At 39.0% G+C, this 18,330-nt stretch overlaps 1 protein-coding gene and 1 non-coding gene across 45 annotated transcripts in view; one reads left to right on the top strand and one right to left on the bottom strand.

Moving 5' to 3' along the window:
* The window catches only part of CSPP1 (centrosome and spindle pole associated protein 1), a 180,388-nt gene that overhangs the window by 159,529 nt on the left and 2,529 nt on the right, over positions 1-18,330 (top strand). For 34 of the 44 annotated variants that reach the window (XM_081503197.1, XM_081503198.1, XM_081503195.1 and 31 more), the window contains 8 exons: positions 320-386; positions 962-1,079; positions 4,851-4,987; positions 8,499-8,630; positions 10,489-10,535; positions 13,149-13,212; positions 15,345-15,454; positions 16,859-16,997. In XM_081503197.1, the coding sequence (XP_081359323.1) occupies positions 320-386; positions 962-1,079; positions 4,851-4,987; positions 8,499-8,630; positions 10,489-10,535; positions 13,149-13,212; positions 15,345-15,454; positions 16,859-16,997 (814 nt within the window). Of the gene's footprint in view, positions 1-319; positions 387-961; positions 1,080-4,850; positions 4,988-8,498; positions 8,670-10,488; positions 10,536-13,148; positions 13,213-15,344; positions 15,455-16,858; positions 16,998-18,330 lie in introns of those variants that run through there. The other 10 variants (XM_081503194.1, XM_081503191.1, XM_081503182.1 and 7 more) reach the window with 2 other exon arrangements.
* On the bottom strand, positions 2,615-2,721 carry LOC145511754 (U6 spliceosomal RNA). Its single transcript, XR_014058135.1, has one exon. It is a non-coding gene; the product is annotated as a U6 spliceosomal RNA (small nuclear RNA).

The raw sequence follows: 18,330 nt of genomic DNA, 5'->3' as shown, positions 1-18,330 counted from the left end.
TGATGGATAGTGAGTGATGAAGGGTGAGGTTAGTTTTTTAAGCACAGACTGATAGAAAGGTGGTAGAGAAAGAAGAGTAAGGGATGGAGGAGGTGGGGGTCACTTGTCAGATACAGAACACGGGTGAAAGTACTGTCTTTGGCTGGGACATGGCCTCTCCCATTGTAGTGGGAAGAAAAAAACAGATGTAGGTAAGTTTATAGATAGATTGGTTGGGAATCTGGTTTCTCTTATGTATTTTTTTTTTTAATTCCTCTTTTAAAGCTTCTGAGTAGGGAAGACATATACTGAATTTATCTTTGTTGTGATTGTTAAACAGGACAGTTCCATGTCCATGGCACAGTCTCCTCCGGTACCTGCCAGGAAAAACCAGCTTCGTGCAGAAGGTAGAGCTATTAAACCTATAATCTAGATTGTTTCTTTTTTTCTAACTTTTTCTTGTTCTGAAAAATAAGAATCACAGAATATTGCAAAATAGTATAGAGGGGTGCTGTGCACCCTCCCTGTAGCTTCCTTCAGTGGTGCAATATCACAACCAGGAAATTGGCATTGGCATGCTGTATGGACCTGCGTCTAGTTTCACTTACACTAATTTATGTGTTTGTGTATGTAGTTCTGTGCATTTTTATCATGTGTAAATTGTGTAACTACCACACAATCAAGGTTACAGAACTGTCCATCATCGCAAAGGAACTCCATTGTGCTGCACCTTAATAGGGGAAGGTACTCTCTCCCTCCCCTCAAGAATGTTTCTAAATGTTTGAAAATCTTGTATTATCAGAAGTGTGTTTGTGGGTCTTAATAATTTCATACAATGCATCTATATATAAAGCCTTAAAAATAACTTTCCATAAAAATATAACTGAGCATTTTAGGTTTATGATAAGTCAGGTTATGTTTAGTGTTTAACCTTTTATTCATGTACCTCTCTTATTTTTCACTTATTGATGGGAATTTTCAGAGGAGAAAAAAAATGTAATTATGGAATTATCAGAAATGAGAAAACAGCTTCGTAGTGAAGAGCGACGTCTTCAGGGGCGGTTACTACACATTGACAGTGATGACGACGTTCGTATAAGGCAAGTTCTGAATTCCATATTTTTGTCTGTTCTTGTATTCTTTTCTGTCAGAATTAGGAATCAGAATCTGTCCAGTAATTCTACAGTTTTGAAACAGGATTAATTATCATAAACCCACATCTATTAGAATTTTGCAAGCTTGAAAAAGGTTTTTGTTTTTTTTTTTTGAAAAAGGTTTTTAATGGATTATTGGTGAAATTGTAATGATTGAAAATAGCTACACCACCCCCCCCCCCACCGCCCCCGACACACACAGAAGAAATAAGCTAAATAATTATAGTCTAGTGGAGGGACTCACAAGGTGGTGCTACTGGTAAAGAATTGGCCTGCCAGTGCAGGAGACGCAGGAGACACAGGTTCGATCCTTGGGTCAGGAAGATCCCCTGGAGTAGGAAATGGCAACCCACTCTAGTATTCTTGCCTGGGAAACCCATGCACAGAGGAGCCTGGCGGGCTGTGGTCCATGGGGTCACAAAGAGTCAGACATGACTGAGCACATTTCACAAGCAACAAGCAAGGGAGGGACTCAGTACAACTAATAGAAAATAATGTGTGATTTCTTTAGTCTATTTGTGTTTGTACTATATGGTATATTTTCTTTTCTTTTTTTGGCACAAGAGCTCTTTCTTTAATTAGCTAATATGCTATTTAATTCATATTCTTGAATTTTATGTAGATAAAGTTACCTTCATAAAATGTTTCATTACAGTTGTGAAATCTATTCACTGTGAAAATATGGGATATTTAATGAGTATTGATTTAACCGAATATAAAATATTTAAGTTGAGCGTTTTAATTGTCCCTCTGTACTGCCAGTAATGTATTTATGGCAGTGGTGATGACAGTGGTAGTATTGATAGGAGGAAGAAAGAAAAGAAAGAAAGAAGTAGGACTTTCTTTCAAGAGTATTATCCCTAACCATGACATTTTTAATAGGATTAGACAGTGAAAAATCAGTAGTAGAAACAGGCCATTCTTCAAGCTCTGTCTTTAGGATGGATTGTCTCACTACAGAGAAATCACTGCATGAAAAATAATTGACTAATTTAGGACTCAGATGGATTCAGAAGTTGCTTCATAAGCTAATCTAGATGATAAGGAAGTCCAAGATAGGAAAGTGATAGTTGAAGAAGACATAGACTAGACAATTTTAAAACAATCTACTTACCTCCCCTTTTTGGTCTTCTGAAAAGTCAGGCATAGAAACTTGGTCCTTGAAGGGAAAATAATAATAGCAGAAAACTTCAGAGATGGAATAACCAAAGACAGTTACTTTTTAAAACTGTTTTTTTAATATTTTCCTTCAGCATTGTATTGTTTCCTGAAATACGTATGTTCCAGCAAAATAGCTTACAGACTACCAAAGACTTCTGATCATTTTTGGCAAAAGGCCTCAGAAGTTTTCTAAAGCAATCTTCTTCAAACTGTAGGTTGCAGTCTTTTAGTAGCTTGTAAAATCAACGCAAGTGGGCAACTACCACATTTTCTTTGAAGAGTGTTTATCTGAAAAAGGGAGTATTTTGGCATAATTTTTTTTTTATATGGAACACTTCACGAATTTGCATGTCATCCTTGCGCAGGGGCCATGCTAATCTTCTCTGTATTGTTCCAATATTAGTATATATGCTGCCGAAGCAAGCACTTGGCATAATTTTTGATCATAGGAAAGTTGCAAACATAGTTTCTATAGACCCTTCACCCAGTTCTCCCTGTTGTTAACATCTTACATTCACAGGATGTTTGTCACAACTAAGAAGCTGACATTGGAATATTAACCACAACCTAAATTCCGGACTTTATGGATTTCTCCAGTTCTCCTATCAGTGTCTTCTTTCTGTTCCAGGATTTAGTCAGTACAGGGCACCACATTGCATTTAGTTGTCATGTCTCCTAGTCTCCTCTGATCCAGGACAGTTTTTCAGTCTTTCTTTGTATTTTTATGACTATGACAGCCTAGGAAGATATTGGCTGGCTGTCCTATAGAATGTCCCCCAGTCTACATTTGTCTGATGTTTTCTCATGATTAGGCCAGGGTTAAGGGGTTTTGGAAAGAATAACAGAGGGTAGCCTTCTCATAAGATTGTATCAGGGGGTACAAGATGTGCATATGATGGAACCACTAAGTTTAGCACACTCTGGAACCACCACTAAGTTTAGCACACTCGCAAGAATTGAGAGGTGGTGGGAATAAGCTTCATCTCCTGGAGAGGGTGTTATCTATGTATATTTAGAATTCTTCTGCTAGAATCCTTCTGTAAGAAAGAATGTTCCTTCTCCCTTTGTTTAGTTATCCAACCAGTTACTTATATCACTGTTGTTTCATGTATATTTATTTTGTACTTTTTGTATCATCCAGTGTTATTTGTGTTGTTGTTTAAGTTGTTGCAGCTTTGGCTACTGAGAGGTCTTTCCTGTTGGCTCCTGTGTCTCTTTGACATGTCCCATCCTTTTGTTTTTTGAGCACTTTTTTACTCTGTTGCTGCAGGAGGCTCCAGGCTCCTCTTGTATATTCCTTACCCCTGCCCTGGAATCAGCCATTTCTCCAAGGAGTCCTGGTTCCTCTTGGAGAACTGTGTCTATAAACCAGGCTCTTGGTGGACATAGCTACATAATATACATATGTATATATACTAAGTCATAAACATCTGTTATCGTTACTGTGTCTATCAATTTGCATATGCATTCAATTATACTGATATTTATGACTGTAGTCCAGGATATGGTAGGATTTTAATGTAGCATGTTAACCTGCATAATTATACTTCACTTAGATTTTTGTCAGCATTCTCTAGGCGTGTTCTGGCTAAGTAAACAAGGTGAGGAAATGTCAAGGTATAGACTGGCTAGGTAATGGAATGTTAACCCAAGGTGGTCATTTTCAACAAAGAATTCTTCTGTCAACTACTTCTAAGTAATAGGTCAGTATTGTTTTTCTATATTTACTTTCAAGATGTTATAAATGCCTTAACTTGCAACTTTCCATATTCCAGACATGCATATTCAATTAAATGTAATGGATTATTGACATTGTATTTATTTTCATTCATAAACTGAAGACCATATGTACTCTTTTTGGCAAACCAGTATAAGAAAGAGAAACCAGGAAGCTTTTCAGTTTTTTTACTTGCAAATCTTGCATAATAATTTCTACCCCATGAGATTCTAGTGAAGAATAAATAAATGTATGTATTGGAAAGTACCTTGTAAATTCTGTGTGCTAACTTAAGTTAGATAATATATGTTAGAATTGCCATCATTTAGCAAGAATTGGTTAAATATATTTTACTTTGGTGTAGTTTTCACTTTTCACTGTGTATTGTGATCAGAGACATCTTAGTGTTGGTTCTTTATTCCAGTTTTATAAATAGTTTCACAGAATCTCTTATTTGTTAATTAATTCACCATATTATTGAGTTCCTCAGCTACGTTAGGCACAGATGATGCAGTCAAACTTACAGTAAGTAGCAGAGCTGGTCTTTGAATCTTGATTTCTTTGTCCAAAAACTACTGTTGGTACTACATGAACATTTTAAGGTAAAGCTAACTCATTCTATTCTTCCAATAAGATACTTTGCCTCCAAGCATTTTGAAAGATTACAGTGACCTTATAAATAACATTTTAATACAGGGAATTGAAATAACAGCTACTAGAATAAATTTTTATAATATACTGTAGTGAAAGATGCCAAATTTCTTGTATAGGGAGTTAAATGTCAACTCAGATTTTCTTCCCATAAAAATGCCTTTATCATAATTTGTTATTATCTACAGGAAAAGAGAAAGTTCCATGGATGTATTTGATATGGCCAGACATCGGTTACAAGCTCCCGTCAGAAGACCGTCACCTAAGAGCTTAGACTCTGCTTCTTCTCAGAATATTCATGACTTTAAGGAGCTGAAAGATAGAGGTAAGAATGCTGCTATTTTAAAGGTAGAGCCAGAGTGTTCTACCCATATTCAAGGGTCTTTAAAGACATTTGTATCCTTTTTCTCAAGTAAAGCTTCATTTATGGTATCTATTTTAAGTGATAATGAAATAAAACTTCTGTATTACTCTAGTTCTTCAGTTTACCAGTCTGGTAGGTAGAGCTTTGGTGTGGCTATTTTCTTTTGCAGGGCATACAGCTCTTAAAGTCACAGGAGTGGATTAGATCAGTGACATAGTGTGAAGAGTGGCACCTGGCATTTAGTGGAGGATGGACAGCAAGATGAGCTTAGGAAAGAGAGGAAGAAGAAGTCAGTGATTGGAGGAAAAGCAGGAGAATGTCAATTCTGAAACTGAGGGAACAGAGTCTGCCAGGGAGGACAGTTGTGTAAAATGAATATTGGAAGGTGTCAGTCACATCGTAGGTCACTGGTGACCTCAAATAGATCTTTTTTTGGTGGAATTATTGGATCAGAAGCCAATTACCTTTGGAATGAGGATTGAATAATTAGGAAGCATGGTGTTGGAGGCAATAAGCATAAGAACCCTTGGAAGAAGCATGGCTGGGAAGAGGGGATCACAGGGTCTGGAGTTGGAGGAACTTGTTAGGATGCTGATGTGAAAGCTGTTAGAGAAGTAAGAGGCTTACAGTATAAGGGAGGGAGGAAATGACTGCTGAAGAGAGCATTCTTCTCTCTCCCTCTCCCTGAGCAGCAGAGGAAATGAAGGATTGTTGAAAGAAGGGAGTAAAAAGATTTGATGCAGCCACTTAGGAGGAGGAGAGAAAGCTAATTAGGGGAGTTGGTTTGCCAGGGTAACAAAAGCCTGGGAGACTGAAAATGTGTAGGGGAACCAGAATGGGTTATATGTGATTTTTATTCAGCAGCACTCTCAGAGCAGCCTTTGGAGCAGAGGAGGCAGGCTGTTGGATGGTGGTCATATGACCTATACCAGATGAGTTTACTTCTGTTTCTCATTTTAAAAGTAGTATCTATTTTAGAAGTTTTGAACATTTAGAAAGAGAGGGAAACATCTCTTTACTCAAATCACCTAAATATAAAAACATTTGATATTTGGTATATTTACTAGTCTTTCTGAGCTTAATTAAAATGAAAGATAAAAGCTAGATGTAATTATGTTATTCAGTTTTATTTTCCACTTAGATATACACTTCATCAATTACATATACCATAGTTTTGTTTTTATGCTATCATTTATTGATTACTTATTATATGCCAGATGTTATATTAATCCAGTAGGTCTTAGAATTTGGTCAGGGGACTTTTTGAGGTCAAAACTATTTTTATTATAAACTAAGACATTATTTGTCCTTTTAATTTTTATTCTTTCCTGTGTATATAGGTTTTTGAGAAGTTATATGGCATGTGATAACTTCATTGCTCTGAAGCTAATAGAATGTGTTTTTGTATTTTCATGTTTTAAAAGTTTCTTAGTTTTAATTTCTAATGTGATGTATGGGACAGTGGTGAATAAAACTTCTTTGGGGTCCTTAATTTTTAAGAAGGTAAGGAGGTCTTGAAAATAATAAAGTTAAAACCATAAAATCGAGGCATTCATTTCCCTGTTACCACAACTAGTCCTCATTCATCATATGACTTAGTTGTTAGTGTCTCTTGTTTTTACAGAGAGGAAACAGTCTGGAAGTGGGGAAGTCAGGTGAAGCCAAGTCCATGTGTCCAGAGCCTCTTCTGTTAACTTTGCTCTTAATCATTTTCTAACTCTTAGATATTCAGCATGTTCCCATTTTCCACTGCTGTTATGGAATAAGGTCTGGCTGGCTGCTTGTTGCTTAAAAAGTCAATACTTGTAAAAGTTGGTAGGAAGGAAAGTTGTTTTCAATCAGAACTCTGACAGTCTAGGGAAATGGTAGACTCAGTGTCCCCCTCAAAACCATCTCTGAAGATTCTGCTGGACCATGAAAGTTCTTAAATGGAAGAAGGGAAGTAATCTCAGTTAATCCAGTGAGATGGGGGTCAGAGTCTTTGCCCTCCCCCATTGCGTGCAGGCTTGTGGACTCCTGATCTTTCTTTAGATGCTATCTGATTCACACTGTTTGTTCATGAGATTACTGAAGGGGAAGCTAGGGAAGAGATATGGTCATCTGTTAATCACCTGTTCTTCATTTCTACTTTGGATATATGGAAAGAGTCAACAAATTAGGCAGGGTATTGCGTGATCAGAAGATTTGAAAGGTGTGCTAGGGCTTGAGGTAAGTAGAGCTTGGGATGCCTGGTTTAAGGTTAGTGACAAGACAAAGAGACCTCCTGCAGAGAATTCTTTCCTGCCCAAAGCTGCTTACAACCCCCCCCCCCGCCCCCATCAGAACATCTTTCTGTGGGATCGTGTGTGAAGGTCCATTTTCTATAACTTCATGCTGACACAGGATGCTGTATTAGAGATGTTGACATGCTCTGTAGCATCTCTCTGCTGGCAGTCATAGTTGCCCATTTATATATATGGGCAGAACAAGCTACAACTATTTTGATGCACACAAAGATATTGATTAGTATGAGCAGAAGTGTTAATCCCATTCTCTCGAGGCCAGTTCTTGGAATTGTCCTAGTCATAAATTCAGTACTGCTCAAGATGGAGCAGTTTATGTCGTGGTTGCAGTCCAGTCATCATGCACTTTCCCTCTGATGGGAGTTATGAGTATCTGTAGAACAACTCAGGAATTGCAGCAGACACAAATCCGGAACTCTGTTGTTCTAATCATTAGCTGCTTGAGCCTGCTTTTTGGTGACTCACGGAGGCCTGGGAGATTTCAGCCTTTCTATAAACAAGGGGGTGGGGGGTGGGGCACAGGATTCTGCTTGACTCTTCTATGGGTTAAAAAACTTTTTAAATGTGTGAACTATATCTTTATTCTCAAGATTTAAAAATTAAGGTTTAATATTTTCATTCTTATCAGTTGATATTCTTGAACTTGTGCCATAGGTGAATTCTTAAACTGTCATTTCCTCCAGAAATGACGTCCTTCTTAAAGCTCCAGCCAGCCTGTATTTTTACCTTGTTTTTGTTTTTTGGCATGATATTTACAAATATTAATTGGCCAATAACGTTATGTTTTCATTTTTCCAGTATATTTGAGGCCTCAGCTGTGATTGAGTGTCTGGTGGCTGCCAGAGTCACAGCCATCTGACTAATTGACGGCTTGGATGCTCCTGCAAATGGTTGCAGGCTCTGGGTAGCGTCTTGAGGCAGTGGGGAGTTGCGATGGAGTATGTGGCAGTAAGGCGCTGCTTGTTCTGGGGCTCCCTTATAATGTTGAATTTGTGAAAACATTTATTTAAAGAGTATAATTTCATGTTCATTAGTTGTATGATGATGTGCTTTGACTTTGCTGATCTCATTATTTATATTGTTCCTTGATTTTGAATTTATGTTATTCATATGTTATCTATAGTGAAGTTTTATAAAATCTCATTTGGAAACAAGATTTAACTTGGTTATATAACTTATTTTTGTACCAGATTCAGAAACACGAGTTGACCCGAAATCTATGTACCCAGATGATCCAAGAGATAATGACACCTTGGAGATAGAACAACAAGCCTTGCTAAGAGAGCAGCAGAAGAGACTGAATAAACTAAAAATGCAGGAAGGTGCTAAAGGCAAAAAATAATCATTGCTATTTCAGATCATTTCAGTGGGTTGTTTTTCTGTCGGCTTTCTTTCTCCATCTCTAATATTGATTTCAGTCCAAGGCAGGCTGCTTCCAGTCGCAGCCCCATGCTCACATGCCCCTTTGGTCTGTAGTCCCAGAAAAGAGTAAGTCCCAGAGAGGACAGTGATTGGCTGTTCATGCATGAGAGGAGTCCATCCATTCACTGTAGCCAGAAGGGTTGAGTACCTTGACGAGGCCAGGAGACATCTGCACCAGGGGAAAGAATGCATGGCATACACACCAGTGTCCTGTGGAACATTTCTCTACCATGTGTGTCTGTGGGTTTTCATAGAGTGTAAAATCTTTATAAATAAGCTTCATACTGGGCTATATCTCTGGGTAATTAGCTAATCAGCAGATACTTACTGAGTGCTTACTATGAGTGTGGTACTGCCCCATATCCAAGGAATATGGGGATGAAAGAAATATGCTGCTGCTCTCAAGGAATTTATACTCTGTTGGAGAAGTTAGATGCTAAGTAAGTATAAGTGTGATGAATGTTGCAAAGGAGAAATTTAGGGTCCTTTGGGAGTGTGTAACTGGAGGTGGGGTGGGCACCCAGGGGTGGAGTGGAGCTAGTGGCCTCAGAGAACATTGATGGGTCCTGCATGACCCTCGCAATATCTCACCAGCTTTGCCTGCCTTCAGGCCATTGAGTGCAGCCATGGAAAATGAGTTATAAAAATACAACAGTTAAGTAATAAGAAAAGAAGGAGATGGTCCTACCAGTTATTTTTAGGAAAATTCAAAACCCTACTTAGCAGGCTTGTCTGACCAGCAGAATCTGAGGAGTCACAGGAGCCTGTTTTGATCACATGAGAGGATCACAGGAGTAAGTTGTGTACCACGTCAGGCCCAGATCACAGGGCAAGACTTCAGTGAAGGGGATAGGGGATGTCCTCCCTCCATCTGTACAGAAGTTTTAACAGTGGTCTTACTGATCACCCTCTGACAGCAGAGTAACCCAAAGTCCATGATAAATAGTAGGCATATCATCAGGAGAGAGGAGAGAAGAAAGTACAGTCTTCAATCTTTACACCCATTTTGGTGGAACTTTCCCTTAGGTGACCTAGCTGGTGATCTGATCTGGTGTGATCTTGGCAACTTTGGGACTACTTATGGGCTAATCTCAGCCTATGTGGATACAGGTCCATTTTGGCACTGAGGGTAGACACTCCCTATGCCAACCACCCCAGTTTCTACCAAACACTGTGATGACTTAATTCATAAGAATATGATTTAACTCACAACAATCAAAAACATGGCTATAAAATATTATAGAAGGAATACAGGCTACCATTAGTAGTCTATTTATTTCCAAAGGTAGTAGCTAAAAGGATAAAATGCGCTATTCAGAGGAACACATTGAACTGTGGTCAAATCAGAGAGGCCTTTGGGATACCTGATCCAAAAATTTTCACCCCTGAAACCAGGCGCTTGGAGTTGAATTCATTTCCTTCAATTCCACATAAGGGAGTTGTTTAACTCTTCTCAACAATTTTCTACACAGATTGCAGAAATATGAGAGGAGATGGTTATGTTTCTATAGGCATCAGTTTTAAATTCACAGTGATTTTACTTTTTTTATTTATTAAATGGAAGAATTTTATGTGACTGGAATGAATTGGATGCTGGGTTATGTTTATTGATAAACAAGTAGTATCTTTAAAATATTCTGAAATGTGATCATTGAAAAGTAATTTCCAGTAAGGAATTAATTACAAAAGATGCTCTAAAATTTATTTGTAAAGTATTTTCTAACCTTTTATCTCATTTTTATCCCTCATTGACTGTAGTTGACTTGGATGCTGTCCCAAGCACTAAAGTACGAGACCACAGAAGGGTAAGAAAACAGTTATAATTTTTCAAGCTAGTTTTTGAGTGATAGAAGATTTTAGGGACATGATAAGGGAGTATTCCAATTTTGAATTCTTCAGAAATACTGAGTTAAGAAAGAATTTAAATCTTGTCCCATCAGTGTTATGGGTAGCTAAAGTCTAATATGTAGAGAAAGCATAGTGTAATGACCAATAATAGGATTCTAGAGCTAGGCTGTTCAAGTTAGTATGTTTTTAGCTGTGTGACTTTAGGCAAGGTACTTAATCTTTTATTTAATCTTTCTTTGCCTCAGTTTCCTAGTCTGTAAAATGGGATGATAGTACTTATCTCTGAGAGTGGCTATAAGATTAAAATCAATTAATATCTGCAAGCACATAAGGATAGGCCTAGCATGTAGTAATTTCTCCATAAATGTTTATTATTAACTGGATAAAAAAATGGCTCAAAGGCTGTTGTGAGGATTAAATGAGATAAAACATTAAAAACCCTTGTGCGGCCTGTCCCATAATGAATGTGGTCAGTTTTAGTGCAGTCAGTAGTGGTGGCAGTAAGAGTCTGTAATACATGCAGTGGTGAGACCTATAAAGGGCATAACATCCTGAGAAAGGGACATCTGTGCGAAGACTGAAGAGGGAGGGGACAAGCCATTTTCATTCAGCAAATATTTGTGGAATACTTACTGTGGACCAGATAATACTGTACGTGCCTGGGGGCACAGGAGTGAACAAAAATCTTTGCCCTCTGAGGGATTACTTTCACTCAGTTGTGTCTGACTCTTTGCAACCCCGTGGACTGTACAGTCCATGGAATTCTCCAGGTCAGAATACTGGAGTGAGTAGCTTTTTCCTTCTCCAGGGGATATTCCCAAGCCAGGGATTGAACCCAGGTCTCCTGCATTGCAGGCAGATTCTTTACCAGCTGAGCCACAAAGGAAGCCCAGAAACAAGGAGAAATTATAAAATATTTAGTTGGTAGGTCTAAGATGCCCACTAGACAGACAGTTGGGAGGTGGCGAATAGATGACTAAGAGGGAAAGTTTGGGGAAAGATTGAGGTTAGAAATAAATTTAATCTTCCCCACACTAATAAAACAGGTAATATTATCTCCAATTTCAGATTTTAAAAATAAGACTCAGGTAGGCTGCTACTTGCTCAGGGTTACCAGTTGGTGCTGGTTTTGAACTGATAGTGGTGGTAACAGTCTCACAGCAGCAAGTCTGTACCCATACTACCTGCGAGGTACTTGGTGTGTATTTGCTCTGAAGTTCACAACAAGGCCTGCCTACCCCCATTTTACTTAAGAGGAAACTCAGGCCACGATCACACAGCCAGTGAGCAGTAAAGTCTATGTCTGGACACAGGCTGAACTCCAGACCCCTTCCCTGTCCCATGTTACCTGAGATGTATGGACATCTTTTCTGAACACGCTGTAGGTTTCTCTGTATGTGGCAACCACATTTCTCAGTGAAAAGGCACTGAAATTTAACTACTGGGTTTTTAGTTAAAATGCTGATTAATAACACCATGTTTTGCTGCATAGAAACTGGGCATGAGCCAACAGTTTAACATGGTTGTTGCAAAAGAAAAGCTAATAGATTTGGGGCTCACCTTTCTAGAGACTGGATTATATGGAAACTCAGGGTGAGACTGGGGAAGATTGTCGTGGAGAAGGTTGGGCTAAGGTGGTCACTCTTCCCAGTGTGTGAAGGACTGTGAAACAGGAGAGAGGCTGGACAGTGTGTGCACAATGTTAACAGCTGGTTCAGACCGTTTGGTAATTTGAGAAGCTATTATCACTATTACTGTCATTCTTGAAGGCAGAAGTAGAGTCCTTGGGTGTTAAAGGTAAAAGAATTCAGTTCAGTATATGGAAGGGCTCAGTGAAAGATAAGAATGTTCTGGTAACCAATACTGTGTCTCAGTGCGTGAACTTCCTTAGAGGTTAGTGGACAGCTCTTCACTGGAATGTTCTAGCACATCCTAGAAATCTGGTAGGGAAGTGCAGGGAGGAGTGTGGGGTGACTTTAGATTTCTTCCAGTGTGTAAGATGACATTTTCTGTTGTAAACCATAGATGTAAATTTCCTGCCTCTAATTTGAGAGCCCATTACAAGCCTGACCCTAGCATTACTTTTCCTACTCTTACATCCCCGTCTGTCTGTGCTGTGTGTTTGTGACACACGCCATCCCATGGGGCTGTCGTTATTTGAGGGCATGCCTCTCCCCATGGGAGCGTGACCCACTCCATAGCAGAAACTCCTACTCCTCTATCTCCAGTTCCTTACATGCAGGAAATACTAAGTGCACTCAACAGATTTATTGAGAGAATTAATAAATCTTGACAGTGATGTAAAGACTTTAAATGTTTAATTTGGTTTATTGCTTCACACTCTATTATATTTTTACCAGCAGTGATGTAACTCTTAATAATAAAAGATCTTTTCCTGTGGTTTCTAGGCACTGGAATGTGGTGGAAGAGGGAACCAGCCAGTCCTACTTCTCCTCATGCACTTTTGCTAGTTTTGGGGAGTGTGGAGACTTGTGCCTCTTTGTAGAGATTTGTTGTTTTTCTACACAGGACTAATAAAAATAGTCATTAATATATGATGTTTTTTTTAGCCCAGAGATGACACTGATGATTTCTTGAAAAACTCATTATTAGAATCTGATAGTGCTTTTATTGGTGAGTATGTTTATTTTACCAATATATTTGTTTAAATATTTAGCATTATTTAAATTCAAGTGTTTTTCTCCATACCTAAAAAATCAGTACTTTACTCTTTGTTTGTGCTGTGCTTAATCACTCAGTCATGTCCGACTCTTGGGACCCCATGAACTGTAGCCTGCCAGGCTCCTCTGTCCATGGGATTCTCCAGGCAAGAATACTGGAGTGGGTTGCCATTTCCTTCTCCAGGGGATATTCCTGACCCAGGAATTGAACCTGGGTCTCCTGCACTGCAGGCAGAGTCTTAACGACTGAGCTATGAGGGAAGCCCACTCTTTGTTTGGACCTCATTAAAATTAAACTTCAGTGCTCTGCAAATGGCAAGAAAATAAGACAAGCTAGAGACAGGGAGAAAATATTTGCAGAAGACATGTCTAATAAAGGACTCCTGTCCCAAGTATACCAGGAACTCTTAAAACAGTTAAGAGAACAGCCCTGTTAAAGATGGGCAAAAGGTCCAGACACTTCACCACAGACAGAGAATGGCAAGTAAGCATATGAAAAGGTGCCCCATGTACATCATTGTCATTAGGGAAACACAGGTCATGTGTCATCAGGGAAACTCAAATCAACACGAGACACCACCTCATACCTATAGAATGACCCAGATTTGGAACACGGACACTACCAAATGCTGGCGGAATATGGAGCCATAGGAACGCTAACTCATCACTGGTGGGAATGGAAATCAGTACCATCACTTTGGAAGACAGTTTGGTGGTTTCTTACAAAAGTAAACATACCCTTACTATATGATCCAGCATTCACTCTCCTTGGTATTTACCCAAAGGAGTTGAGATTTATGTTCACACAGAAACCTGCACACAGATGTTTTTAGCAGTTTTATACATAATTGCTAAGGTCTGGAAGCAACCAAGTCATCTCTTAAGTAGATGAATGGATACACAGTGATAGATCCGGACAATGCAGTATTATTTGGTGCTAAAAAGCATTGAGCTACAAAGCCAGGAAGAGAAATGCAGGAACTTGAATGTTTGTAAGGGAAAGGAGTCAATCTGAATAATCTACATATTGTATGGTTCTAACTATGACTTTCTGGAAAAGGTAAAACTATGGAGGCAGTTAAAAAAAAAAAATCAGTGATTGCCACAGGGTTACAGCAGAGGGAGGAATGAATAGGTGAGACATAGAGGATTTTAGGGCGGTGGAGCTATCCTGTATGATACTGGAATGGTGGATATGTTAAAAGCCATAGGATGTTCAACCCCAGGAATGAACCCTAATTATGGACTTTCAGCGAAAATGATGTGTCAGTGTAGGTTCATTGGTTTTAACAAGTGTACTATTTTGTGGGGCTGTTGATAGATGGGTAAGCTCTGAATATGTGGTGGCAGGGGGTTTAATAGGAATTTTCTGTGCCTTCCACTCAGTTTTACTGACCTTAAAAACTTGTAAACAAAGCCTTTAAAAAAAAAAGAGCAAGTGAGTTACTGGTGGGGTATAATAAAGAAGTCAGAAAACTTTATTTTTGGAGTTTTAGAAAATCCCATATCTCATTCAATAGAATATAGTTGTTGCTGCTTAAAAAAAAACTATACATTAAATTTCAGAAATTTGAATATCAGCTATATATTAAATGATAGTATTGTATCAATGTTACATTTCCTGAATGTGGTACTGAGACTGTGGCTATACAGGAAACAGCCCTTGTTCTTAGATGGCGTCTGCTAAAGCATTTAGGGATGAAGTATCATGATGTCTTCAGCTTACTATTTTTTGTTCTGCAAAAAATAAACAAGCCCCCACAAAAAATTACATTGTAGAATTCCATATGGAATCTTAGGAGCAGTACATCTCAAGACTGAAGGCAGATCAGTGTTCACATGGGCTTGGCAGGTGGAAATGGGGGAGAGTGATTTTGTCAGCACAAGTGAGCTTTCTGAGGTGATCAAAATGTTCTAAAACTGGAGTATAATGATCGTGCAGTTCTTTAAAAATCACTGTATGTTTATTGTGGGCAGATTTTATCATATCTAAATAATAATAAAACTATTAAAAGACAGTCTTGGATTAGCTCTAAATGGAGATGTGAAAGGTGGATGTTCACAGCTTCCCCTCCGTGTTCCTAGGTGCGCATGGGGAGACGTACCCTGCCACTGAGGATGGGGGCTTCCTGCTGCTGTCTCCGCTGCCCTCCGCCAGAGAGCGCCGGAGGAACAAACTGAAAGGACTGGACTTTGTATGTATGAAATGTCCATTTGTTTTTTCAAGTTTAGGAAGGAGAGGTCTGGGCTGACTCATGGCTAAACTGGTGTGGTCCAGTAAAGAAAGAGAACATGCTCTTGATTAAGCTGGACATGGGTCTGAACCGAGGCTCTGCCACCAAATGCTGGATGACTGTGAGCAGGTTACTGGGACACAAAGGTCTTCTGAGTCATAACATATAATTGATTCCTTTTTATTGCCAAGTAATATTTCATTGTAAGGCTATTCCACATTATTTTTTTTTCCAGTTGTTTATTCAACAGTGGATAAGACATTTGGGTTGTTCCCACTTTTTCTGTGATCAATACAGCAGCTTTTAATATTAGCATACAGATGTTATGTTTTCTTTTCCTATAACATCTTGAGCTACCAGACTGTTTTCCAAAGTCGCTGCTCCATTTTACATTCCCACCCACAGTCTCTGGAGGTTCTAGTTTCTCTACACCCTGGCCAACATTTGTTAGCGAGTGCAAAGTATTATCTCATTGTGGATTTGATTTTGTATTTTTCTGACAAAATGATACTGAGCATCCTTTCTTGTGCTTCTTAGCTGTTTGGAGATCTTCTCTGGAGATAGGTCTATTCAAATCCTTTGCCTGTTTTCTAATCGGGTCATCTTTTCATTGTTGAGTTCTTCTAAGCTCTTTATAGATTCTGTATACAAGTCCTATATTAGATGTATGACTTAACAGATATTTTCCTGATGGTGTCCACTGAAGCACAGAGGCTTCTGATCTTAACAGAAGTACAGCTTACCAATCTTCTTTTTGCTTGTGCTTTTGCTGTCATATCTAAGAAACCATTGCCTAACCCATGATCGTGAAAGTTATTTCTGTGTTTTCTTCTAAGAGTTTTAGCTCTTAAATTTAGGTCAGTGAATCCACTTTGAGCTAATTTTTGCAAACAGTATGAGGCATAAAGGTCCAAATTCGTTGTTTACATGTAGTTATTCTGGTACTATTTGTTGAAAAAAATCCTAGTGAATTTTATTGGTTTTTCTGCCCCTAAGTATAAGGGCTTATTTCTGGACTCTTTATTTCTATTCCACTCATCTATGTCTGCCCTTAGGCCAGGACCACCCTGTCTTGATTAGTATAGCTGGACTGATTCTTAGCCCCCGATGTTTCAGTTTTTCCTTTTGTGTTTTGTAATTCCCCACCTTTATCCACTCTGGTAGCATTTATGTGTTATCACCAAATGCTTTACCTTCATCTGAGCCTGCAAGGATAAACACAAGTTAGAATATAAATGCTACAGATTTAATTTTGTTCATCACTATACATTTATCAAGGTTAATAACATGTTTTGATTCACTGGTTTATTGTGAACATATTTTATGTTAATGATCATTTCTGAAGTTCTATTTTCTTAATTACAGGATAACAGTCACCCTGGTGTGCCACCCGATGGTGTCTCTTTAAAATCTGTATCCAGTATAAATATTGATCAGCTTAGAATGAGAAATGAAGAACGAATGCGAAGACTGAATGAACTTCAAAATAAACCTATTACTACAGGTAAAAGGCCAAGTATAATAGCCAACAGCAGATTCGGTGAAAACTCAAACCTGCTTCATGGAAGTTTTCACTGATGGCTGAGAGAGGAAATGAGTTCTGAAATCCTTTGAGTTGTAGAGCCAAAGGATTAATTTTCCAGCAGTTTCTCTCCGTTTCCAAGTGGATTCTAAACAGATAAGGATTTTTTTGTGTTAAACATATCCAGACTTTGCTTTCAGCAGGGAAAATGTTGATTTGTACTGGCGTCTTGCTTCCCTACTGAAGAAGTTGCTCAGTCGTGTCCGACCCTTGGCGACCCCATGGACTGCAGCACGCCAGGCTTCCCTGTCCATCACCAACTCCCAGAGCTTGCTCAAACTCATGTCCATTGAGTCAGTGATGCCATCCAACCATCTCATCCTCTGTCGTCCCCTTTTCCTCCTGCCTTCAGTCTTTCCCAGTATCAGGGTCTCTTCCAAGGAGTCGGTTCTTCGCATCAGGTGGCCAAAGTGCAGGAGCTTCAGCTTCAGCATCAGTCCTTCCAATGAATATTCTGGACTGATTTCCTTTAGGATGGACTGGATGGATCTCCTTGCTGTCCAAGGGACTCTTAAGAGTCTTCTCCAACACCACAGTTCAAAAGCATCAATTCTTCAGCGCTCAGCTTTCTTTATAGTCCAACTGTCACATCCATACATGACTATTGGAAAAACCATAGCTTTGACTAGATGGAGGCAAAGTGATGTCTCTGCTTTTTAATATGCTGTCTCTGTTGGTCATAGCTTTTCTTCCAAGGAGCAAGCATCTTTAAATTTCATGGCTGCAGTTACCATCTGCAGTGATTTTGGAGGCCAAGAAAATAAAGTCTGTCACTGTTTCCATTGCTTCCCCATCTATTTGCCATGAAATGATGGGACTGGATGCCATGATCTTCGTTTTTTGAATGTTGTGTTTTAAGCCAGCTTTTTCACTCTCTTCTTTTACTTTCATCAAGTGCCTCTTTAGTTCCCCTTTGCTTTCTGCCATAAAGGTGGTGTCATCTATGTATCTGAAGTTATTGATATTTCTCCCAGCAATCTTGATTCCAGCTTCTGCTTCATCCAGCCTGACATTTCGCATGATGTACTCTGCATGTGCTAAATAAGCAGGGTGACAGTATACAGCCTCGATGTACTCCTTTCCCAATTTGGAACCAGTCTGTTGTTCCATGTCTGGTTCTTAAACTGTTGCTTCTTGACCTGCATACAGGTTTCTCAGGAGGCAGGAAAGGTGGTCTGGTATTCCCATCTTGAAGAATTTTCCATGGTTTGTTGTGATCTACACAGTTAAAGGCTTTGGCATAATCAATAAAGCA

Source organism: Giraffa tippelskirchi, chromosome 6 (genome assembly GCF_054371585.1).
Source record: "Giraffa tippelskirchi isolate mGirTip1 chromosome 6, T2T-mGirTip1v1.2.pri, whole genome shotgun sequence".
NCBI classification, from domain to species: Eukaryota; Metazoa; Chordata; class Mammalia; order Artiodactyla; family Giraffidae; genus Giraffa; species Giraffa tippelskirchi.
Note: the sequence above shows the minus strand (reverse complement) of the source record. Positions and strands in the feature narration are given on the sequence as shown.